This window comes from Trachurus japonicus, chromosome 20, assembly GCF_045865225.1.
Source record: "Trachurus japonicus isolate A0001 chromosome 20, Traja_1.0".
Lineage (NCBI taxonomy): Eukaryota > Metazoa > Chordata > Actinopteri > Carangiformes > Carangidae > Trachurus > Trachurus japonicus.
The window spans coordinates 16,314,202-16,339,799 of NC_140926.1; the positions used below are offsets into that span (position 1 = coordinate 16,314,202).

Consider the following 25,598-nt stretch of genomic DNA (forward strand, 5'->3'; position numbering starts at 1 on the left):
TAGATGAAAGAAATATATATTTTTTTTAAAGAAAGAAAGATGAAAGTAGTAGTAGTAGTAGTTGCCATGGCAATCGGCTGTTGATTCCAGCGACTGCTCCGCCGCTGATTAATAATCCTGTTGTCAAGCCGAAGTGACGCGAGCTCCATGGTTTCGAGCAACTGCGCATGCGCAGAAGTGCTAGTCCATCATGGCGGCGTCACTACAAAAATATGAGCTGGTTTTCGGTGATTGAAAACCTCAAGAAATAAGGAAAAACACCGATGCAAACATGCATAGTGACAAGGTAAGTGCTTTATCTTTGTTGCTAGCCTACGCAGGCTGATGTCGGTAAATGTTTTTCAGTAGAAAGTGTCACGTCCGTTGTCGTAACTAATTACCAAACGTTGTCAAAGGAACGTTATGTCCCTGTTTATCTAGGGTTCACTGTGATGTTATGTGATTTATTCTGTCTGCAAACGTCTGTTGAAATGTGGAAATACGAGTCATGACAAGATGATGTATTTATTTAGAAAATAACCAAGGAAGATACATGGAGACCAGCTGACCTGAGAAGACATATCAAGGTATGTTTTGAGAGATGAGAAAAGCACTGCAGAATACATTGTGGAATGAACAATGAACAACGGACCCAAATAATAACATGTGTTTTACTTTATTATTTTTAGGAGGAAGGACATGGTGATGTTAGGAGGCGAGATGACAGTGAGAGAAAGCACAGAGGTGGGGAATCTAAAGAGAGACGTCACAGAGACCCAGAGAAGGAGTCCACACGAGACAAAGACAGGTACAGGGAAAGTACAAGAGAGAGAAGAGATGAAGACGGAAAAGGCAGATATACTGAGCGAGGTAAAGAGGGCTCACGGGATAGGAGAGGTGATAAAGACAGGGATCGAAGAGAGGAGAGGGACAAAGACACAGAAAAGAGGAGAGAAAGAGAAGGGGAGAGAGTTATGGATGGAAACAGGTACAGTGATGATTATAAAGAGACCAGGGACCAAAGGAGGAATAGAGATGACAGGGAGAGAGATAAGGAAAGACACACTGATAGGGAGAGAGACAGGACAAAGGATAGAGAGAGATATGATGAAGAGTACAGGGAAAAGAGGAGGGAAGAGAGAGACAAGGAAAGAAGGAGAGAAGAACGCCACAGGATTGAGAGGGAGAGAAAGAGACATGAGGAAAGTGGAGAAGGAGGTAGAGATCAGATAGAAAAGTATGACAGAGAACAGAGGGAGCGGCATCGGGACAGAGAACGACACAAAGATGAGTATGAAGACAAGAGGACTGACAAAGACAGAGGAGACAGACATGGAGACAGGAGGCATTCAGAACGTAAAGAGGAAAGAGGTAAATATACAACAGTGTGTTCATTTATCTCGCCATATCTACAGATTTAATATGAAGCCAATCTATCTGTCTTTTGTTTCTGATTTTAGAAAACAGAGGAGAAAACAAAAGACATAAAGAGGAGAGAGACAGGAGACACAAAGAGAGAGGATATCGTGTAAGAATCTCTGTATTATTAATTATACATCACTATTTTGTATTCTAAGGAGAAGTAAATCAATTATTGAATATTTCTGCTCTATTGGAGATATATTTGTCTTTTTTTGTGGACTTTCCTGCTCCCTAGGATGAAACGCATGACATTGAATCCAGGGAGCATCAAGACTTGAAAAGGTCGGGTGAAGGGGAAAAGTATGATCGTGGTGACAGAGAGCGAACAGAACGGGACAGACACAAAGAGAGAAGGCACAGAGGAGAAGAAGAGGATCCGGAGAAAAAACACAGAGAGAGAAAACACAGAGAAGACGATCCAGAGAAAAAATACAAAGAGAGAAGGCACAGAGGAGAAGGAGATGATCCAGACAATAAATACAAAGAGAGAAAACACAGAGGAGGAGATGATCCGGACAAAAAATCCAAAGAGAGAAGGCAAACAGGAGGTGAAAAAGATCCAGAGACAAAAAGCAAAGAGAGAAGTCACAGAGAAGATAAAGACCTAGAAAGAAATGATGGAGGCGGAACCAGCCTCAAGAATTCAGCCTCTGACAAAAGTCATAGACATGAAACTAAGACAGAGGTTAGTAGACCCATAAAGTGCATGTCTAGCCTTTATCACACTAATGTACTGTAATATTATGGATTATTTGATGGATTTTATGGCCTTCTTCTCCCACATGCTCCATTTACAATCCAGGAAGTTGAGATCGTGTCTGAGCACTGGACAACTAGTGTCAAAGATGTAGGAAACACAGAGGAGCCTGTAAGATGCTCAGTTTGGCTTCCCTGCTTACAGACTTCATGGAAAATAGTCTGATCTTGCAATTCTTTGGTCTATCTGTTCTTCCCTGTTTTGTTGTGTAGTTTTCTTATTTCCATTGTTAACCGGCCAGCCAGAGAGATTATTACTAATTACTCACAATTAGTCTGAAGCTCAAACACTCAGTGGCACTTTGCTTGGCTTGTACTGCAGAATCTTATTCCAAAAGCTTTAATATAAAAAGATTTCTCTTTTTTTCTGGTTTGGTCTGGTTTCACTGGTCTGTTTCTTTTACTTTCTGCTGCATTAGTGTAACATCATCCCAAGGAGTTCCTGCATGCTTTTCTGAAGTATTTGAAATATCTCTCTATTCATGGACTTTTATTTCATCTCCAGGTTGACAACAACGAAGATTTAGCTGACCAGGAATATGAAGATGATTTTGAGGTATAAATACAGCGTTCTTCTAATTATGTAATAGATCATATACCAAAATCAGTTGTTTCTCAGCTGTCTTGTTATGCTCTTTTTTAAAACATTCATTTTCTCATTTTTGTGTTACCTTTGCATGCTGTAATCAATTTACAATCTAAGAAACTGGTGAGTAGTCAGTGCTTACACGAGTGCATCCATTTTTATTCTTATAAGTTATGAAGTTTGTTCTGATAGTATCCTGAATGTTTTTTTTTTTGATTTTCAATATTTATTTATATTATTTCTCTGTTCAAAGGACTATGAGGAAGATTTTGAAGAGATGGATCAGAGTGAAAATGAAGGTGAAGACGAGAAGGAGCAAGAGTTTCCAGAAATGGGAGAAGAAAGAGAGGAGCTTGTGTCACAAAAGAGAAAAGAAATAGAAGCAATTCAGAGAGCAATGAATGAGGAGAATGAGAGAGTGGGAACAACACAGTCCAGACAAAGTACAAACAGAGAGGACGAAGACACACCGAAACGGTCCAGAGGTTCGGTTCTTCTTTATTTTTAAATCTCTGCACTTGTTGTCCAATGTTAAGATCGATCTATGCTTTTTGTGTCTGACTGGAAGACACCCACTTAATGCTGAGGAAAGTTTGCACACAATTTCATTAGATATTATCTGTTCCTGCTCCTGTCTTTATAGGATCTGAGAAGAACCAGAGTCGGGCCTCTTCACGTGGGAGGTTCATTGACTTTGTGGCAGCAAAACAGCGTGAAGTCAGCAAGAAAGTTGCCACAAAACAAAAGTAAGTAATTTTTTATTTTAAATGATAAATGGGTCATTGTGGTGTGGCTGGATATCTTGAAATATATACTTTTATTTTACTTTTGCCAAGCCCATCCAAAGCATGTATGTTCTTTAATTGTACCTTTAATCTTTTCTGTTTACAGGAAACGCGGCACGGAGCTGCTTCGCTTAATTGATCTGGATTTCTCAAGGACATTCTCCCTTTTGGATCTGCCACCCGTCAATGAATATGACATGTACATCAGAACCTTTGGAACTGCAAACACCAAACAGGTCGGTCAATTATAAAAGAGAAAAGAAAGTAAAAGAATCAGTTAGACATAGTAAATAACATGCAACATATTCCCTGACAGGCTTATGTTCAGTGTAATGAGGACAACACAGATCGTGATATTCAAACAGAGGAGATAGAGTTGTGTGAGAAATGGACACAGCATCCTCCAGAGCACGGTGGAGCCTGCGGGGGTGAGAAAAAACCAAGATAACCCTCTGATGAACTCAGAGTTCACACGTAGAGTTCAATAATGTTGTCTGCTGTGATTTTTTACAGATCCAAACCTTTCTCAGGAAGCACGAGAAAAGAACATTAATGAAGTAAACTTTGATTCTCAGCGTCTGACGACGTTCCTGCGCTCAGCTACACAGGTTTTCTTCACATATATACATAACTAGGTTACAGTCCTCTATGTCTGTACTCTGTGAATTTTTTTTTGTGTCTACAGCACTTAACTGACTCGTGCTGTGTGTTGTGCCTGAATCAAGGTCATGGTTGTGCTGTTGGAAGAGGTTCATGCTGAGAGAAAATCCCTGCGGAAATTGAGGACTCAAACAGACACGCTTTCTTTCAGCGATGGAAGTTTACAGCTCAACACTAAGTTGCCTTTTCTTCATGGTACATCGCCCATCTCATCAGCACTGTGCTTTTTGTCAGTATTTCAACAGGCTAAATGATGTTTAGAATGATGTTTAGAATATCCTGTATAAACCAGCACAGTTACATGAATACACTAATCGGGTAGCTCTTCACATCACAGGTCGCCACATCAGCCTGGTGCACTTTTCTCAGGTCCAGAGGCACACCATGATGTCGGTCCACGCGCCGACAGCTAAGCCCAGCCCTGTGCGACTTGACAGCTGCACCATCATCTGCATCTGGAACATCTGGGAGCCATCCAGACCTCAGAAGATCCTCGTCTACGAATCTGAGGTGACATTTCCTGGTTCCTTTTTCAGTTACAGCAAAGTAAAAGGTAATATAAGGTGATAAATGAAATAATAATAGAATTCAAAACTTAGTCTTTGGGTAGTGTATACCCAATATAATATAGGAATGATTATTTTCTCATTAGTAAACAAACTAGCTTTTTTGAGGGACAAGAAAGTTGCCAGTTTTGATTTAACCCTAACCCTAACCCTCAACCTTGGGGTCGGGACCCACGTGGGGTCGCCTGGAATTCAAATGGGGTCGTCTGAAATGTCTAATAATTTACTAAAAAAATTACTGATAAAAATATATATTTTTAAGTAATAATTATACCTTTTAGAATTATGATTAAAAACACCACACACAATCTTAAACAACTGTATTCTATCATTTCACTTTCTCGAGTTCAAATGAAATGCAGCATATAAAAATATCTGAGCTGGCGTATCTTGATTGACGGCCATGATCACGTGACTGCACATGATCGCAGGGTCGCCAGAAGGTGTCAAAATGGGGTCACAAGCCAAAAAAGGTTGGGAACCACTGATCTAACTTATGGAAAGTTAAGAACTTCACAACTAAAAATTCATTTACACGCCTTATTGCTCTGCTTGGTGACCCACAACAATCGAATTCACTGTGTAAAACTCCATGATCTAATTATCATCAAATTAATAAATTATTATTAAATAAAAATGATGATAAAATGATAGCACCCTCTTCTCCGTCACAGGTGCAGTGTTGCTGTTTCAGCCCTGGAAAGGCCATATTGGTGTTTGCGGGCACGTCAGTCGGTTCTGTGGTGCTGTGGGACCTAAGGGAACATGCTGCCAACCACAACCGCCTGAAGATAGGGGAGGATGAGTGGACCTTCAGACAGCCTACCTTCTCCACCGGTAGAATTCAAATGATAGTGTACTATATGTTGCACTATACCACAGATTATGTGCTGCTGCTGCCGATTACCCCTAAAATATACCTCGTCACTGGTCATACCAGTTTCCACAACCTTATCCCAAGCACGTGTTTTCCTGTCTGTCTTTATTTTGAGAATATAACCCCCCTCCACACCCCCACCCAGACCCTTCATCTTTCACTCCTCCGCCTTTGTTGTTTATTTTGCTGTTCGCACTGCAGTCCTAAGGAAATGAATGTCAGCAGGCAATATTTAGCAAACATCCTTATTTACCAGGCATAGGCATTCAGGATTGCTTCTGCACTTTCTCACACTTAAGGTTCAGAGTCTGTTTTCTTATGTAACAGCTCTTATGATTGAGTGTGTGCTGATATGCTCTCTTTTGTCACCTTGTCAACGGCAGATGCAGTCATGGCCGGCTCGGGCCATTTCTCATCTGTGACGTCCGTAGAAGTTGTCCCCTCTACTGTTGCGGGGGGGCTGAGGCCAGAGGTCCCTCTGTTGGCATCTGAAGAAGGTATGGAATTGTATAGCGACGGTTAACACGTTGATTTAAGATCTTGCATATCATTTTATAAATGTGACATATGTTTTAGTCATTCGCAGTTGGCTTTATATTTCGTTTTGTGTTATTCTGTTTCACAATCCAGAATCATCAGGATTGTCATTCCAGCTGGCTTCTCTGGATGAAAGCGGGGTTTTGAATTTCTGGGTAGGTTGAGATTTTCAAACAGGCTGAGGAACTTTATAGTTGATCCCTGGGGAGAGACATGCGAGCCAAACATACTTCCTGAGGTGAACAAGACATGTGCATATAGAATATCAGAAAGATAATTAATATAGTGTGGCCAGTTGATTTGTGTCAAAAACTGCACTTCTAGTAGTCATAAGTGGACACACGGATATGATATACACATTTTTGACATTTTTCCACCTGAGAATAATCAGATTTTAATTTTTCATCACTTTCAAATAGAGCTGAACAAAATATGGAAATATTATAAAAAATCACAGTTTGGCCGAGTGCAACACCTAAATAGCCAGAGTAAATTGTGTCACAACATACCATAAACGATGTATGTATAATGATATTACAGAGATGCCTACTCTTTTGGCACAAGCCAAAATAATAATAAAATTGTAACTTATCATAATAGTACCTTCTGTCAGAATATTTGCAATTTGATTTTGCATATCATTAAACCATTGTATCAAACTAATACAATATATCATGTTTACTGCATATTAGAAAGTTGCAAAAAGATACAGCCGATGGCCAACTGTGTCAATTTGTGTTAAAGATATTACGACACAAACAGCTTATTTACGTCATGATGGACTTAATTGATTTTCTGTCTGTGTCCTGTAGGTGGTAGTAGAACTTCCAAAAGCCAGCGAGGCAGGCTCTCCAACAGATCTAGGTAACGCACTCACGTTTTCAAAGCATGTATGCTCTTTTTCCATTGCCATGCTGATCTTTCACACACATGTTGTCTCAGCTTCAACCTCTCTTTCTCTCTTACAGGGCTCAGGCCTGGGGGCAAAGTGAAGCTGCTTCACAGCTCCTCCCTCCTCACTGCTGAGAGGTGAGACTGATAAATAGCCAGGGATGCATCCGTCACTGCCAGCCTCTGGGCTCAAAATACCCCACAATGTCTCTGCCCAGTCGAACACAGCTGCTCTGTCGCAGTCATACGATCTTGTTTGTTCGGTTCTCCAGGCCGTTGTTTCATCATGTCAACATTTCCTGGCAACATACTATATCTGCAGTGCCATCCAAAAGTCAGAGTGCACTCTGCCAGTCACCTCACAGTATACATGCAGAGTGAATGTGATGCAGTGTCTTATTCTAGTCTTGTACAGTTTGTTTTTGGATGGGAATGTTATAACCTTTGACCTCTGTTTTTATGTCATTTTCCCCCCTCTCTTGCTCTGTCTGCCTCTCAGGGTTTCACCACGAGATGCAGTGAAACTGGGACCATTACAAACTCTTCATTTAAAGTTTCTTCCAACTGACTCCAATCATTTCTTTATTGGTACCAATATGGTGAGCATTGTCATGTCTGCCATTGAGTAATACAGTAATATTCTTTAGTAGATGATGCACCTGTTTCAAATTGTGACATTATACCAATCTCATTTCTATCCTCTCCTAGGGTCTCGTCAGTCATGGAACCAGTCATGGTTTGAAGGCTCCCCCAAAGTATTACAGATTTCAGGAGGCTGGAGCTCAACCTGTTGATGTGAACCTAATCCACTTTTCTCCCTTCAGACAAAACTTCTTCTTGGTAAGAGTGCAGTTTTTGAAGTTATAGAACCAGCTCAGTATTTTGGGAAATACACTTATTCCTTTTGTAGAGTTGGATCAAGAGCGATATCATTTCTGTACACTAGATATAAAGCACAGTGCTAAGCGTAGCATAAATGACTAGAATGACTGGAATGGGTCTGTCCAAAGGCCTCTAAAGCACTGATTGATACTTTCAATATGTATGTGCCTTATTTTCCTCTGTGCTTTCTGCAGGTGGGTTGTGCAGATGGCAGCATCAGGCTGCACTCGGTCAGCCACGAGCAGCCTGTGGCAGAGTGGAGGAACAGCACAGCAGGTGAACCAGTGGTATCGCTGCAGTGGACCCAGACCAGACCAACAGTCTTCTGTGTGCTTGACGCGGCCTCTAACCTCCACATATGGGACCTGATGAAAAATGACACAGAGCCTGTGGTCACTGAGAGGATGTCTGCGGATAGGTAACACCAGAGAGAGACATGACTGATGACTGTGTGAGTGATTTTACATTTGTCACGTTATATGTCAATATCAGGTGTGTGTTTCCTGTTTTTCAGGGTGACTGACATGGCTGTGTTTGGAGACTCAGGACAACAAAACACATATTCAGGGATAGCGGTGGTGCATGAGTCAGGAAAAATCGAAATGCACTATTTCACGAGAAACTTGACTGTGCCCATTCTCGCAGAGGGGGAGAAGTTGGAGAGTATGACGACTGAAGCCTTCTGAAATGCTGCATCTGAAACGGCTGCATTTGGCTTGATGTGTTTGTGTTAATTCAAATGATTTACTGTATTTTTAAATATCTGAAGAGCAAAAAGATCAATTTATAGATCTGTTTTTGTCACTGATTTGTATAGTATATATCATAATTAAATTTGACCTGTGTAGGTTTTTCTTCTGAAACTGACGACACATGGCTAAAAATATGTACATAACCATAGCAATGGGAGGGATATGGCGATATACCAAAGATCCTTTACACAGGCCACGGCTCATTTAATATTCCCCAAAAGACAATATAAGAAACATATAATGTAAATGTATGTTGGTGTAAATATTTATACTTTTTTGACTAACTTGGAATATTTGTATGGTGGTAATAAGTAAGATTTTATTAAATAAAGTTTGTATATCTGGAGTTGTGTTGTTTTATGCTGTAGCAATTTAATTTTGACAGAGTTCACCTTCTGAACTTGCATGAAACATTGTTTATTATGAAGAACTGGAAAATGACCGGTACCTGACTGACCAAAGTAGAAATAGTGCATATAATAATTATCCATTATTTCCACATCAGAAAAAAAACACACAAAAAAAATCTGTTTTAATTCGAATTTTTTGTATCATGTAATTTGTAATTAAAATAAATACTTTGTTTATTTTCTCTGGGTGGAAAGGCCAAAAAGATCACTGTAAATTACCTGTTCTCTTGTGATGAAAACGTGTTTTCTTTAATAATAAGCTTTAATCATAGATAGAAGCACCAGGCTTTCAAAGAAAAGAGTAAAGTACAGTATCCGAGAAACTGGTGCTGTTTGGTGCTGGTTCAAGTCAAAGTTTTCTTTGGATGTAGCCAGGCGACCCGTTACCTAGCAACACGCACAGAGCACAAAGTAACTTTGAGCAAAGTTATGCTAGTTGCATCCGGGATGCACGACTACTAGTTCGTACAAAGGTAAACAAATACTTCATACTTAGTTTACCCATCGTTTAAGGTTGATACGTCTGAGCGAGAAAGTGAGAATATGACAATAAGCGTTGATAAATGTCTCAAGGGGGGGCAGAAACCTAGGAGTCTTGTGTTAGCAGTTCGGTTGACTGAAACCATGTTTGGCTGCAGCTAAGGATTATTATCATGATTGATTAACGTTAGTCGTTACATATTTTGTTGATCAATTGGTCTGAAACGTTAAAAACAACAGTGAACCAAACTGTAAATCAGTGGTTGCAAGTGGTTCAACACGTGTTGTGACCATCTATGATCATTGATTTGTTCCAGTGATGTTACAGAAAGTTTTAAAGCAGGCAAGAGAAAGAAAGAATTTAAGCCCACCATTCATAAACATAAAGTTGATTATTTTTATGTAGATAAATGTCACATTGTCAAGTTCAGGTCCTTCGATGTAGCAGAGTCCTGTGTAGAAGCTGGTGGAAGATGCTGGCCCCAGGTCAGGGGAGCAGGACAACAACAGTGCACTTCCCCAGTCCTGTCCAAACACAGCTGTCTAAAGGATGGGAGACATCGATCGGGGGAACGCTTGGAAAGCAGAGTTTGTTCAAGCAGGGTGCAAAGCAAACTGCTGCCAAGGTAGGCTGTGTCTTTGAGTGATAACTTGCTGACTTGTTCTGTGTACTTTTAAACGCCTTACACACAGTTTATGTGCCCTTGCTTTGTTTCTCTAGGTGATACAGTCTGAGGACAAAAACTATGAGTTCACTCACGGCCTCCACTGCATACAGCACTTCTCCTGTGACAGCCCTGTGCGTTTCATGATGTATTCTGAGGTTGCTGCAGCGTTCATCAGCCTCCATTCAGACAATACAGCCTGTCTCTACACAGCTGACGGCCACAAGCGGACTTTATCAGCACGCCTGGGTTTCGCTGGCCTGACCGACACTAAGATCTCTGGCTGTCTGGTAGGTTGGGGCCCTGGTCCAGTCTTCACACTTCTTGACCATGAGTTGCAGCCCCTTGAAGCCGCTACAGATGCCCTGGACATACGTCTTTGCCAGCCTGCAGAGCACTCCGCAGAGTTGGTGACAGCAGGTGTAGGAAATGTGTGTGTGTGGTCCGTGAGGCTCATGAGGTGTAAGGTGAAGATACAGAAGGGGATGGGCAACAGTATTTTCACTCACATGGCGCTGGCACCCCCGCGATCTGGAAGGCCCCACAGGGCCTTCGCTCTGTGTGGGAAGGTCATGACAGTGGTTGACTTGGATGTCGGAAAGGTTTTGGAGCACAGGAAGGATCTCTGCTCACGGTGTGTATGGCTGCATGATCTATACGCTTTGTAGCAACTTTATTAGGTACACCTCCAAAAATCCAGTACTGTTTTCCACATTTATGTTCGCCTCCTAAAAGGGTGGTCCAAATATAATGTAGTCCAATGCACCACCTTTAACTTAGACTTTCGATATATACACATATAAATAGATTTACACATTTCTAAGCTGTCATATTAAATTGCGATTACAAAGGTCTGTTTCTGTCTGTTGAATGAATGAATTTGAATTGAATATACATGGTGCTTTAATATATACAACTTGCATTTTACAGCAATATCAATGCAATGGTGTACTGCTCTCATCTGGACTGTTTGATCACAGCATCGGAACAGGCCATTCGGGTGTGGGATCCAAACTGGGAGATACGTGTGTGTTTTATAGGGCATAACGGTAAATGTATGACTGAAGAACTCCATGTTTCCATGCTCTCTGTCTCTCTCTCTCTCTTAATGATTGGACCATTATGTCTGCCCTTTTTATTTCTGTATCCAGGTAAAGTGAACTCACTCTTCTACTGCTCTGGACTACGCATGCTGTTGTCAGCCTCTACAGATTATACCATCCGTTGTTGGAATATGGAAGAGGACGATATAATTGACTGTGTCCACACAGAGCCAAAAACTCCTCCTTTGTGCGTGGGAGGCAGCAGAAAGGGAGATGCCTTCTTTTCCCTCTCTCAACAGGGGGTGGACTTCTGGAGCATTAGAAACTTGTACAACTTCCACTGTAAACTCAAAGAGGTTGATGGCGCCCCGCTGAGACAAGTCCTAGTCTCACCCTGCCCTGCTCCGTACCCCATTAGAGTGCTCTGTGTGAGTGGGGAGAGTGATGTGACTCTGGTGACTGCAGAAACTGGAGCAGTCTTGACTTCTTTCAAAGCAAAGCAGAGGGTTTTGTGTGCAGACTATTGCCTGCACAAAGAAATTCTGTTGGTCCTAACTGAGGCAGGTACAGTAATCCAAGCCAACACACTCACTAATCCAATCAGTTTTATACAAGAGTGGAAGGGGAGAGGCCAGGGGCCCTGGCAGCAGCAGCATGTGACTGATGCCCAGAATCTGCCCGTCCCTGGTCCGGCCTGCTGCCTCGTAATCTACAGTTACGTGGCTGAAACCCAGAGAGCTTTAGAGGAGTGGAAGGGTTTACAGGAGAGAAGAGGGTGCAGTCAAAGGAACAAGGCATCTCTGAATGATGCCAAGAATAAGTGAGCGTTTTCATTTCAAAATAAATATTCTATGGTGCCAAATAATCTTTACAGCAGCAGATATGATTGTATTTCTGTGCTTAAACCAGGTTTTTGATCGTACTGGGCCAAAATGGAGGTTGTGTGAGTGTTTTGACGATGGATAATGGGAAAGTCTTGTACAGGACGTCAGCACACGGCGGCCAAAAGGTCACCGCATTGAAAGCGCATCCTGAGGATGGCTGTCTACTCTCCACAGGTATTTTCTTGTGTAACTTCACAGCTGTCGGTTCTTGTCAGTGATGATTTAACCACTTTACTCCAATCTTTAAGGTGAGGACTCAACAGTGGCGGTGTGGAGGGTGCACCCCTACGCCCAGGACTGTCTCAGCCAACTGATGAGCCTGCACTGCGGCCAACCTCAAGTCTACCTGCCAGCACTGGGGCCTCAGCTGGCTCTGACCTTTCAGGAGCCCGACAGTGGCATACACAGTCTGATACACTTTAACCTTCTCAACCAGAGCTGGACCGGTCAGCCACCCGCAGAAGGACATTTAGACGGCTTCACAGGTCACAGAGGAAACATGTTCCCATAGTAAATTGATTATTTGCTGGGGGATTATGTTGTAATTGCTTGTGAACGTTTATATATGTGTGAGTGACTGGGTGTCCACTCGATTTTCTCACAGGTCTGTGTGTGTGTCCTGATCTGGAAGTGTTTGTTTCCAGCAGTTTAGATGGGACGTTGCATATCTGGGATGAGGAGAATAATCTCGTCAGGTTAATGTTCATCACGTGTCACTGAACCTGTACATGCCATATGGAAAAAGCATAGTTTAATACAGTAATGTAGTTATTTTTATATTGTCACTCCTCCAGGATACTACAGCTCAATGCAGTTCCTGAGTGTCTGGCTTATGGTGGGTTTGGAGGGGAGCTGTTCCTGGGCATCAAAGGAGACCTGTACAAAATTGACTGTGCCAAGTTCCTGCCAAAAGAATACCAACAAATGGTAACTAGTCAAATTACACAGCTCTGTTGCTGAAGGTTGTATGAAAGCTCAGGATATTTACTCCAACCAAAACAAAAATTTTCTATTCACAGCTGCTTTACACTTATTGGACTGCGCGTCTCCCTGACTCATCTATCATTGTGGATAAAGAAAAGGGCATCAAAAAGAAGTAAGATGTATTCATATTACATAACAAACAAGAATAGCATCCAATACAATGAATAAATAAGCCATTAACAATATCTGTGCAAACAGGGCCACTTCCAAAAACATGGAAGAGAAATCAAAGGCAGTTGCTACCAATCAATCAATGACCAGCGACATGTGGAGACAGCAGGTGTGTGTGAAATGATAGAATTTGAGACAGTGAATGTCAAAAGAGCACTGAACAAAAGGGTGTCAAATATTTGTTTTCCCTCTGTGTTGTTCCAGGAATATGAGAGATTACTGACCTTAAACATGGACCTCTCTGAGCTCCTGCAAGGCACAGTGAAGTGCAGGAAGGAGAAACCTCCCAGTACAATAAAAACCAAGAAAGAAGCTTTTGACCGCTACATGAAAATAATATACGGCCTGCCCTGCAATATAAAGGTTATATACAAGTGCCCTTGTCAATAGCGTAAATGTTAATAATTGGTACAAAGAAGTGCTATGGATGATTAACAGTGTGTTTTGTTTAGATTGATTTTGAGGAACCCATCGACGAAGATACATTTTCATTTAGTCGTAAACGGGAATTCCACAAGGCCTATGCCCCTCCTCCTTCAAAAGAAAAAAAAGTTGAGCCTAAACCGGAAGTGATCATCCCTGTGGTTGTGAAGAAAAAGAAGGTATAAACAGTTTGCATGATGGACAACACTTTGTTCTCATTTATCCTGGATTTAGACATTTTCTGTGTAATTTACAGTGTTAAGCTTCATCTGCTTTCCTTTGTTCACTGGCATGTGCAGAGGAAAAAGGCTCGAGCACCAAGTCCTGAACCATCACCACCACCAACACCACCACCACCACCCCCTGTGAAAGTCAGGCCACCGACTGTTGCGAGAGTCACACCCAGGACACCCGTCATTGTGGAGAAGAAAGAAGAGGTAACAGCATATTTTAGAGGACAGAAGAACATTTGGCACAAGAACAGCAGCTTTCATTTGTTTGTATCTTGTCCCTGTAGCCTCCAGAGATCGTTCCTTCAATAGAGAAACCCAAACCCAAGCCCAAACCTCCTGCTTCTCCTGCTCCTCGTCCTCCTCGTCCAAGGACTTCAGAAACGCGTCCACCCTCACCTGAGCTGCCATCGTTCCTCAAACAGTTTGCGGACGCAGACTGGTTTAAAAACCTGTTCCCTGATAAGAAGGTAGCTTTTTACAACGACATCTAAAATGCACAATGTTAAAGTTGGTCCAGGTCTCTGTCCTAATGAGTGTATGTTTGTGTGCAGAAAATACCAAGCACCCTGTCTCCAGAGGAGTTCTCCTTGCAGCTGCTGGGCTATCTAAACACCTGCAGCACTCAGACCAAAATGAAGGTCCTCGCTGCACTCCAGACCCTGCATCGCCAAGGACTCCTTGACAAAAAAGACAAGCTCTACCAGGGCCTCATTGACTTAGTGCCTAAATTTGTGAGACCACAAATGGTACTGTATGTCCAGGATCAGGATTGTCGCTGCTCTTTTAGGGGTGCACTCTGAGGTTATGACCGGTTTTTGTATGTTATTTTCAGCCTGCTTCGGAGCGGTCAGCGTTTGTCGAGATGATGAATCTGTTGATGCGTCTGAAATCTGCCAGTTATGAACTTGTGAAAAAGCTTCTCACTCTCCTGGCCTTCAGAAAACTGGCCCTCCGGTGAGTTCATCAATGTTGAAATAATAATCCAAGTTAAAACAAGCCACTTAACCTTTTAGTTGTTTTTTTTTAATTATCCTCTTGTTCTGTCAATAGGGAAACAGTTATACGCATTCTGACTACATTAGGTGTAGATGAAGCCGAGGAGTGGCTGTGGCCAGAGTTGAAGAGCTGGGACAAAGAGCTGCAGGACCAGTCTGACATCTGGAAGAGCCTCCATGACAGAGCAGATGGTTGGCTGGACTCATGGATCTCAAAATACAAAGTAACGCAGACATGTTTTTATTCAGCACTTTTAACTTTAACTTAGACTTTGTTCAATATATGGAAAAAAGCACACATTTTTCCTCATCATTATCACCATCCTTTAGAGTATTTTTAAGTGTGACAAAAGGACAGAACAGGTGTTTGAAAACCGAGAGCCTCCCCCTGTGAGAATCAGCTCTCCGCTTGCTTCTGATGTCCTTTACTGTGACCTTAACTCCTCTAAATAGGGGTATGTGAGAGCTTGTCACAGTGTTGTTGACTGGCGCGGCGGGTTCAGGCTCGCTACTGGAAGTGATTAACTGCTTTCCCTCTCTCCGCCCATGCCGCCAGGATCACGACAGGTACCTCAAGAGTACAGAGACGGGGAAGCCGACATCCTTCAGCGTGGTGGACGTGCTGAATTATTTCTGTTCGGTCCGAGAGGAGGAGCACAGAAAGGCTCGTGCCGCACCTGTCGGTCCCAACAACACCGTACTTCTGCCCCTATATGACTGGTATGTGGAGGTCATGTACATACAGTAGTTTCCTCTGATTATGAAAGATCTTTAGTTACATATTTTTTCTTTTGTCCATGTAGTAGTTCTCAGCCAATCATGCGTCTAGGGGAAACTTACAGCATGGCCAGAATACGCAGGCCACCAGGTAACATTTCTCAATTTTCTGCCTAAAATGCAACTTATTTTTTTAGATTTATGTTTTTTTTTCAACAATTACTGTGATCTTGTCATGCAGGAATAATTCTACCCCCTCTGCGAAACCGTCCTTGCCTCACGCACTTTTCCAGTTCTATCACTTTTCCAATGCCTCGTGTCACCCTGAGCCCCTTCCGCACCTACTCAGAGGAAGACTGGCATAAGATTTTACCACGGCGCTACTTCATTCAAGAGCAGTCGCTGGTGGAGTACTACAGATGATGCCTCATCATCTAAGATCTCATGAGACAATAACAGGCATTGTTTTGAAAAATGAAATGGCTCTTCAAACTTTGCTTTGGCTGGTTTATTCTGTGGTTTACAGTATGTACATGCATTCATGTGGTACAAAGGTGATTTGGTTCATTCATTTCCTGATGACAGTGATAGTTTTGGACTTAATGTACAATCACGACTGAATACAAAAATTACAGACCTGAAGTTTTTTTCAAAAACGGATATTGTTGAAAGGATTGTATGGCAAACGTGTAGAATAAAACAGCACAAATGTAAGAGTATGTTACTTCTTGAAAAACAACAACAAGGACACTCATGTTAATTGGTACAAAAATTCTAAAAACCTAAATATTTTGCAGTTACAGTCATTTCCCACTTATATTATTAAAATATATAGCAAACACATACCATAAAGTTCAGCATCGGTGGTTGATTTACATTATGCACATGTCATAGGTAAGCTGATCGGATATTTGGAGCTGTGCCTTGTGTAAAGACAGTGAGTGATGAAAAGGCATAAGGACAGAGAGGTGCTCACCTCAGACCAGGCAGAGGTTCATCTTTGTAAAAAACTTCATGGTGACTTGATTATAAACTTATTTTTGGTACAAGACAGTAACTTATGCACAACAATTTAATTCCCAAATTCAACCAATGAACTTGTTAGTAATATAGCACCTTTAAAAGGATATATCAACATGTTGGCCCATTGCCATAATCCCTATAGTCATAGCAGTAGGTTTGTTACCTTTAATTGTCGGTGCAGGCTATTGTTAGAACGGCGGAGCTGCTCAGAGTTTTTCAGCAAGCAGTCTCTGCATTTGCCTCGAAAACAATTCTGTCTCGTAACGTTCTGTTATTATTTCATAGCGTGGTGAATGTGCAGGTCACAACTTGTCCACGAGAGCATTTTGGAGGATTGTGTATTTGATGAGTTTGATGAGGGAAACCAAGAAATCCCATTAGCCTCCGTAGCGTAGCTCTGAGCAGCTCACGGCTCTGCTCCGCTGTTCTAAAAATAGCTTGCACCAACAAATGGAGGTAAAAAACCTACTGCTATGACTATAGAGATTATGGCAATTGGCTAATTTGCCAAAATGTTGAACTATCCCTTTAACTGTATTGTTCCTCACCTCAAGCTTTATCCATAGCTCTGCCGTAAAGCCAACATTTACATTTTCAAAGTTAGTGTTTCTAGTTTTTCCTGATTGATCTGATTTGGTGATTATTCGTCCTTTGTAGAGGACTGTACTCTTTTCATTACCATTTTCCTTCCTGTAGTTACTTGTCCCTAGAAGGACAAAGCATAAATGAATAGTTAAAATCCCTCACATAACACTTATGGTCATAAGGAAAAGATAAGAAAAGATTTTTTAAAAGCTTATTACATCACATTTAGCATGACAATTAGATTGTACATTGCTCTTGGATGTCGGTAAGTGAACTCAAAAGCACCAGTGTGACTTCTCCCCTACTCCAGGAAATCTTTATCATAATTGAGCAGGTCGCAGGTCAGGAAGATGTCGGAGCGTCCGCTTTCCATTAAGACTCTGTTGAGCTGGCTGCTAGTGGTGTTGATGTCTGTGCTTTCATCCAGAGGCCAGTCTAAGAGCTGAGCGCTGGAGGGCAGGTCAGGCAGGCCGGGCTGGTAGTCCTCCAGGGGGTTGGGGTACAGTAGCTGGCGGAGGGAAGGCATCCGCACAGCCATCCTCACCAGGTCACTGAGGCCAGACATGGAAAGTGGGTTCAGAGCCAAAGCCAGGCTTTTGAGGGCGCAGCAGCCTCCCAGCGAGGGCAGCAGGAGTCCCAGCAGGCCGTCAGTCAGGCCGCAGCCACTTAGAGAGAGATGCTGTAGGCTGCCGGAGGCCTGGGAGAGGAGGCGGCGGATGGAGGGCAGAGTGTTTTCATCCAGACGGTTCTCGCTCAGGTCCAGCTGCTGCAGAGTGGAAGCGTGGTGGCTGCAGGACAGATAGGCGAGGTCAGCTGGACTCAGGCTCAAATACGGCAGCTCCAAGATCTCCAGAGGCTGAGGCAGTGAACTGTAACAAAAGAGTGAAGAACAAAACACTTATTACACATATCAAAATCAAATCAGTACAGAATAGTAGTTGCTTTACTGGCCAAGAACATCTCAGATAATTGACTAATTCTCTGGATTTGATCCTTTTATATTTTTCATTATAAAGAAAATCATCACACCACTCAGAACAAGTTCAGTTTGGGTGGTTACTCATTGAAGGATAGAGTCGTACAACCTGACCTCAGTGAGCTCCAGAAGAAGCATGAGTGTCTCAAAGGCCACGTGCAAAGGGAAAGCATCAAACTACAGCTGGTGTTAAATCAACTTTGCTTTTGCCAGAGGTTTATAAGAGTTAAATCGATCTCCAACCTTTTAATCTCTAAAATGTCAGATACCTCTTGTTTTATCTGACCATCAGCCTGCGACTCCTTCGTATTCCCGTCTCAAAAATGACTATGCATTTGATTGACTGGTTGATTTCTGAAGATCAAATTTAGTACTTGTTTCAGCTCTATTAAAGATCAGTATGTCACATTTCAGTTTCTTAAATCCATGTTGTACAAATGTGAAATACTGTACTTTGCAATCTGAGAATCAGTTAAATCTTGTCAGATACTATTTTGAGAGGACAACATAACTTGATAATACCCAAGAGGTCTTAAGTTACAGAGCAGCGTTCATGTTAAAGAGGAATCCATGGCCAACCTGAGCAGCACACGAAGTTGTCCTGGCAGGCGCAGTGCGGTGAGGCTGAGGCGTCGCAGCTCCTTTAACTGTGACAAACCCTGTGACAAGTCCTTCAGTGCATCTTCTTGGCCGGGCAGGTCTTGGCGAAGGTCCAAGTTACAGTAGTGCATGCGGAGGGAGTTCAGCGCCGGGAAGGTGGAGAGCTGAGGCAGCAGCTCTGCGAAGCCGGCCACCCCGAGGCTGCTGTAGCGGACGTCGATGCCCTGGAGACCCCGGTGGGGCAGGAGGTCCAGCAGAGTCCTGATACTCGACACTGAGATTTCCTCCACCCGCAGGTATCTGCACTGCAGCTTTAGTGGTCCTGAAGTGTTGAGAGCCACGCGGACACGCTCCCAAGACCGAGCGTTGACAAAGAGATCAGCTCTCACATGCACCAACACATCACTCCCTACATCTTGTTCCTCGTTTTCCTTCTTGCTGCCTGCTGAACCTGCCAACGGGCCGTCTCGTCTCCTCTCTGTCTCCATCCTCCTCCTGACCCCCTTCGTTATTTCCTCTTCACTCAAAACTTCCACCACTGTTACCTTCTCCCTATCCTCATCATTAGGCTCTCTTTCCCTCTTCCACTGCCCTCTCTCTCTTTTTATATCCTGTTCTCTCTCCAAGGCCGAGAACCTCTTCCTCTCCCGCTCTCCTTCTCTCCTCTGTGCCCTCTGTGCTGCAGCTCTGGCCTGGACAACCATGGTGCAGAGGGCTACGGTCAAAGACCAGCCCCCCATCGGGTCTCCCATCCCTCCTTCATCTCCTTGGAGCCCACAGAGGTCCAGTATTTGCAGAGCACATCTGAGAAAACAGGTCAGGTCAGGGGTTAGTCGCTGATTTCTGCATACACAACAATAAAACGAAGCCAAATCAGTGCACATACTGTAAAAAAAGAGTGCGTTTAATCAAGTTTATCCATTTGTGTTGTTCTGACTACAGTGCAGACAATGATCCAAGACCTGTGGACAGAATAATTATTCACACACGTACTCACCTTTGGTCCGAGAGTCCTCTGACAACAGCGAGTAACAAAGCCTGGATACAGAGACGATTTGGAGTAGTTTTCCCGTGTTTCCTCCGGCCTCCCACTCGCAGGGTCCGTTCAGGCCACCTCTGCACCAGCTCGCCCACCGTCAGCGGTCTGCAGCTGGTGAAGGCGGCCTCCAGCAGCGGTCTGAACAGCTCCCTGGGCACCCACCTCAGCCAGCAGGGCGACGAGCTGTGGTCACTCACTACCTCCTTGGCACAAAGGCTCACCAACGTGAAAACCATCCCAGCGCACAGCGAGGTGAGCTTTTTAGCTTAACTAATTAAAAAATGAGGAAATATAGACACTAAAGTAGAAACAACTGTGCGTCCTGTCCTCTGCAAAAGACCAGAGTGAGCTAGCAAGAAACTAGCCTCAGGTCTGAGATTGGCTTTATAAAAGCAACTTGACGCGGGTCTTGTTAATCCCCCAAAAAAGAATTTATAAGACCACTTGATAGCTGCTTGGATTATTAACAGTAATAACCTACGCAGCGACGACTGGAAAACATTCACGGGTGAAATATAAAACGCTGGCACATCATGTTGGCTAACTCGACAAAGTCTCAGTGAGGAAGCTGCAGCTGGAGCAGGAGTGTTTACAATCCAGACAGACGCACGCCGATGACGAAGCACGTAAAGCCGTGACGTAAGCATTGATGCAAAGAAAGAAAGCACGGCGTTGCTCTTTTTGCACTTTGAGTTTTACTGCAGCTTATATTTTAAAGGTTTTCTCTTAATTTCGTGTGGTTATGTGACATAAAATCATTATTTTGTAGTTTGCAATTTTACTGTCACCTGATACCATTCAATAATAGTCTCTGTGTATAATGTTTTACAATACTAAACTGTGATATCCCTCCCCTCTATTTGAGGGTCTCAGGCTAAACTTGGTAGCACTGACAGTACTTCATCAACATGACTGATGGCCTGAGTAAAACTTAACCCCACGTTTGGATTCTTACATAAGTCAAAAAAACATTTCCTGGTATCACTTCCTTAACCCTGTAAAACCCAAATATAACCTATTGAAAAAAAAATCAACCTGTCAGATGTTGTAGGAGGCCTTTGAGGCTGAAAATGAAGTGTTTCCAAAAATGTAATGTTTTCTAGGGACATAGGCTGAAGGGGGAGCAGAATCTCATAATAACCTCAGTCATATTTTATGAATAGTCATTTATTGCAAAAACATGAACGTTGATGTTTGTTTGCAGTGATAATCCCAGAAAGCAAAGATGAACATCACACTTGCTCCATTTCCTTTTCATTAGTGTTTACAGATCTTCCATTCTTTTGAACACTGTACTCATTTGTGTTTGTTGTCAGCTTACGTAAACCATACGTATGTTTGGACACAAACTCACAGAAGTACTCCAGTTGTTTAGGGAGGGAAATTACATCTTCTGTGAGAGCTGGACCAGAAAGAATAGTATTGGGACTAATATGTTACTAGCAATACCATGGAGCATGGTGTGTTTTTTGGGTCAGGGCTCATTGGCTCACATTGGCTGGGCAATAACTTGTTGGTTTTCTCCATTCACAAGCATTGCCTGACTCTTCATCACTTACATCAATGTTATCTAATTCCATGTCCACATCACTCTATTCATTTTGGACGATAACAATCACATCCTGCTCACTGTACCAAATATCTCTAGCACACATGCTAGGTTGTAGATAACCTGCAGGTAAGGTTGGGGTCGTAGGGAAATGGACTCCAATATAAAGTGTTTACACATTCACACATTTCACTAGTCACCCAATACTGTCTGGCCAACCTATTGTACTCTCTGATTATCACCCTGAAAGGTGAGCATGCAGCCCCTAATTTACCACCACACCCTACAGTCCAAACATTCACACCTGCTCAAGATCATTACCATCTCCAAGCATCTCCCGAAACTGCTTTAACTATGAATGGGCTCTATGCACAGCTCCACCACTTCCTGAATTTAAGGCAGGTCCTTCATTTCCTGTCTTACATTATTGGACACACTGATTAATCCAGGTGCGTCTGAGTAGTCACAGTGGTCAGACACACCTGGATTAATCAGTTTGTCCAATAATGTAAGACAGGAAATGAAGGACCTGCCTTAAATTCAGGAAGTGGTGGAGCTGTGCATAGAGCCCATTGATTAGATTCTGTGAAACTTCTCACAGAATTGAAGGTAGTTAGAAATTATAAGTAAATTAAAGTGGTCAGCCACGGTAATGTGGTTTCCGCGACAGTAATTTATTTAATTACCATATAAGAAATATGACACAATACCATAAAATAAAATAATTTTTGTAACAAAAAAAATAAGGCTTAGGGATACAATGTGTAGAACATTTAAAGTTATTTGGGAAGTTGGGAAAATTTTGATTAAAGTTCCTCTAAAAACATTTCTCTACTTATTTTATATCTTATGATTTGTCATAGGCCTACTGTAAGTATGCCAATGTATATCCAGCTGGTGCTGTAAGGTGTCCCTGAGTGCCTTTTTTAATCAAATGCATCATTATTATTAACAAAATATTCAAAAAAAAAAAAAAAAAAATCGCACATGTATCACCAAAACACAACAGACTGACAGTTTAAGAGCCACCCAAGAGATAGTACAGTTGACTTTTTTTTTTCCTGTCTTACTCACAGTTTATTTGTTTGTTTGTAATATGTACTCAACCTCCCCAAAGAGTCATAGTATTAATGAATGGATTGTTCTGGTGGAATAAATGAAATAGCAGAGATTAGAAGCCATGATGGAAAATATAAATATGATACATGACAAGTGCACAATTTGGTTTGCATGTCTGAAACGAAGAGGACGAACCACTAGATGGAGATAAAGGATCACACGGTCAGACTGTGCTCTGGAGCTGAAGCCTCCTGTCTGTCAACAAGAACAGACTCAAACACGGACGTGTAAATTGACAGTTAACCTAATATTCTTTACAAAAAAGTAACAGAAAAGAGACAGATGTTTGTAACTGCACATAACACAGCAGATGTTATTGTTGAGCTGATCACTGGCTTGCTTTTGAGACGTTACAGGTGAGAACTGCTAATAGGTGGATTCTTATCAATACCACAGGTCGGATGAACTCTGCTTTTTCACTGCTCACTCAGGCTTCACATTTCTGTCTTGGAGCTAATTGATGCTTTGATTGTGAATGTAATCGCCTTTCTTTACAGAAGCTGGAGGACTCATTTCAAAGAGGGCGAAGTAAACACTGCTATTAATACTCCCACATGTCACATAGACTCACTCACACACGCACACACACGCACGCAACACTAATAAACATGCTTTCCCTTAATTTATTGCTGCAGTCCTTTCAGATGACCTACAGGGATCCCATTACCGCTGCCTTTGATATAAAACAGTTTAATACCATTTCCATCATCATGTTACAAAACCTCATGAGAGCTATACTGAGACAGCAGGCAGGCAACCCCCCTATTCTGACTGTGTTACGGTGTTCGCTGTGTGAACTACTGCTCTGAATTTTCTGAGTGTGAGTTCTGAATGTTTCTCCCAACAAAGTAGCATGCTGAATTTTTCTCAATTCATTTTGATGGTTTGTTCAATGTGTGTGACAACAATCGGTGAAAGAAATGCCATTTTATGAGAGAAATCTTCAGTACAGATGAAACTGGAGTTGAGTATTTTAGCTCAAGGATTCCAAACACACTCATCCAGGTGTTTTTATATATTTCACCCAGTTAGACTGATGTACAACAATGTCATCGTCCTCACTGGCTTGTCAGTTTTACTGCACAGACTCATCATCATTACATTCATTACGTTCCTATATAAAAAACTACATACAAACTGTGAATGATTTTGCATGAACTACAGAGTAAAGGTGCGTGCAGTGAAAACTGATGCTATAAATGTATCCATAACTGATATTGACAGTGTTTCACACAGTAATACCCTCCTCCACAGGGTATTATCCTTCAGGTTATAGAAGGATAATACCTTCAGGTTATAGATTGTTATGGGTGTATTAACATTATACACCTAGGTATTGTAATTGTCATTTTTGTTTTTTGCCACCTTAATCTAAATGTGCCCGGTTTGTGGGGAAGGGAAGGGTTAAAACTTCAATATCTTTCTACGTATTACAGTTTAATAAAGCCAGAGGAAGAGAAAATATCGAAGCTGAACTTCAAGGTTCAAGGTAATCTTTATTATCCCACAGTTCAATTTGTTGCACAGCCAGCAGTAAATAAATACAAGAGGCTAAATGCAATAATCACACACACCGATCTACACCCGAGCATTTACCCAAGAGATATTGAGTTACATAATCTGTTCAAAAATAACAATGGCAGCAGGGACAAATGAGTTTTTGAGTCTATTGCTCCTGCACATAGAGATAAAATATCTGTAGATTTACCAAGGTCCACTTGATTTTGAAGTTATTATCATTTTTACACAAACAGCAGTGAAGCCTGTGACCCCAAATGATGAGGAAGTAAAGTTGATTTTCAAAGCACCACAGGGGTTAAACCTCTCGAAAGCTCGGTTCTATTCAAGTCTCTAAGCCACAGAGTGACGGTGAGGTTGCATGCACAATACCAGGACACCTCTATTTCTCCTGCATGTTAAAATCTATTCTGTTAATTATTTCCATTCATTTTAATGGCATTATGTGGGTTCTTCTATGATTGCAGAGTGCAGTTAACGCCCTCCTGTTTGAGATCTATCATATGCGAATGCCTTGTTATTTTCAAACGTGTTGACTGTTAACTGGGTGGTTTATTAAACAAGATGAGTTTTTGGATTGCTTTTCCCTTCATACATGCCGGATCTGTCAGAATTTAATACATTTTGAATTGAGACCAGACCGATTTGTTGTACTAAAATTGGTGAAATAAACACCATATGCTGAACAGGCTGGCTGCATAGAAGCCTCGGGCGGTTGAACAATGAAGGAGTGAAAACAGAAAACACCCTTTTCTGTTCTTGTGCCAGTTTTACGTTGTTTTAGGGAAGGAGCAAAAAAAAATACCCCCAAGAAGTCTGTACGTAAGATTGGAGCCTCTTAAAACATTCAAATAAACTACATCTGCTCATTAAAGACTGAAAAACACGTCATACATGGCATCATCACACTGTGAGTGTGTAGTGTAAACAGTCTTGTGTTTCTGAAGCCTTTATTTTAACATCGTCACACCTCCTGCACCCTGAGGCCGTCCCTCTGACTTCAGCATTTCATTTTATTTCCATTCTTTTGTGAAGCTGATTGAACATTGCAGCTTTTGTAACTAACCCTCTTTAATTGAATTTGACATTCACTTCCCTCTGCAGTTCTCCTTAAATAGAAATGTCCACTAATAGAGGTCCAGTATCTTTCAGTGTTTGCCCATCGTCAGAATCCAAATTATACATTCCTGTTGTTTCCATGACTGCTATTCACATCTCAGAGATGATCACAACCTCGAGGCCACTGATTAATTCACTCAAACATTCAATTTCCTAGATGTGTTGTGCAGCCGCTGCTCTCGTGGCGCTTTCCCTGTCATATAAGTGTCAGTTTAAGCCTCTCCTCTTATACATTCAGCAGTGCAATTTGCATTTTACAAGGATGCTTCACCCCTGGACCGTGACCCCCCCACCTACGCTTCCATCACATATACCCTACACAGGATGTTTTTATCAGACTGAAGAGACAACAGAAATATTATATACAGTAGC

The 25,598-nt window shown here is 42.1% G+C and overlaps 3 protein-coding genes across 6 annotated transcripts; 2 read left to right on the forward strand and 1 right to left on the reverse strand.

Moving 5' to 3' along the window:
• The first annotated feature begins 146 nt into the window (after window positions 1-146).
• On the forward strand, window positions 147-9,037 carry dync2i1 (dynein 2 intermediate chain 1). Of its 2 annotated transcripts, XM_085763208.1 has the most exons (23): window positions 147-286; window positions 513-566; window positions 669-1,350; window positions 1,440-1,507; window positions 1,637-2,086; window positions 2,204-2,269; window positions 2,663-2,713; window positions 2,997-3,228; window positions 3,387-3,489; window positions 3,635-3,764; window positions 3,845-3,956; window positions 4,042-4,136; window positions 4,254-4,383; window positions 4,526-4,698; window positions 5,429-5,591; window positions 6,015-6,128; window positions 6,262-6,323; window positions 6,981-7,032; window positions 7,137-7,197; window positions 7,559-7,658; window positions 7,768-7,899; window positions 8,136-8,359; window positions 8,456-9,037. In XM_085763208.1, exons 1-23 carry the CDS (start codon window positions 272-274, stop codon window positions 8,625-8,627), a joined length of 3,441 nt encoding a protein of 1,146 aa, XP_085619334.1. In that variant the 5' UTR covers window positions 147-271; the 3' UTR covers window positions 8,628-9,037. The 2 variants fall into 2 exon arrangements, with proteins under 2 accessions (XP_085619334.1, XP_085619336.1); XM_085763210.1 differs by lacking the exon at window positions 2,204-2,269 and having other exon boundaries at window positions 148-286.
• A 449-nt stretch (window positions 9,038-9,486) lies between these two features.
• On the forward strand, window positions 9,487-16,178 carry wdr97 (WD repeat domain 97). Of its 3 annotated transcripts, none has more exons than XM_085763309.1 (21): window positions 9,487-9,576; window positions 10,010-10,209; window positions 10,305-10,882; window positions 11,179-11,297; window positions 11,400-12,111; window positions 12,201-12,349; window positions 12,424-12,660; window positions 12,780-12,870; window positions 12,970-13,102; window positions 13,195-13,271; window positions 13,358-13,439; window positions 13,535-13,693; window positions 13,783-13,932; window positions 14,053-14,190; window positions 14,271-14,453; window positions 14,538-14,732; window positions 14,819-14,940; window positions 15,037-15,205; window positions 15,538-15,701; window positions 15,785-15,849; window positions 15,940-16,178. In XM_085763309.1, exons 2-21 carry the CDS (start codon window positions 10,057-10,059, stop codon window positions 16,119-16,121), a joined length of 3,858 nt encoding a protein of 1,285 aa, XP_085619435.1. In that variant the 5' UTR covers window positions 9,487-9,576; window positions 10,010-10,056; the 3' UTR covers window positions 16,122-16,178. The 3 variants fall into 3 exon arrangements, with proteins under 3 accessions (XP_085619435.1, XP_085619433.1, XP_085619434.1); XM_085763307.1 differs by having other exon boundaries at window positions 13,195-13,269; window positions 13,341-13,439; XM_085763308.1 differs by having other exon boundaries at window positions 9,494-9,576; window positions 10,015-10,209; window positions 13,195-13,269; window positions 13,341-13,439.
• A 1,064-nt stretch (window positions 16,179-17,242) lies between these two features.
• LOC146966721 (leucine-rich repeat-containing protein 14) lies at window positions 17,243-20,534 on the reverse strand. The gene is made up of 3 exons (XM_085763322.1): window positions 19,880-20,534; window positions 18,862-19,686; window positions 17,243-18,175 (listed from the first exon to the last, which is right to left on the reverse strand). Exons 1-3 carry the CDS (start codon window positions 20,155-20,157, stop codon window positions 17,608-17,610), a joined length of 1,671 nt encoding a protein of 556 aa, XP_085619448.1. The 5' UTR covers window positions 20,158-20,534; the 3' UTR covers window positions 17,243-17,607.
• Window positions 20,535-25,598: the final 5,064 nt, after the last annotated feature.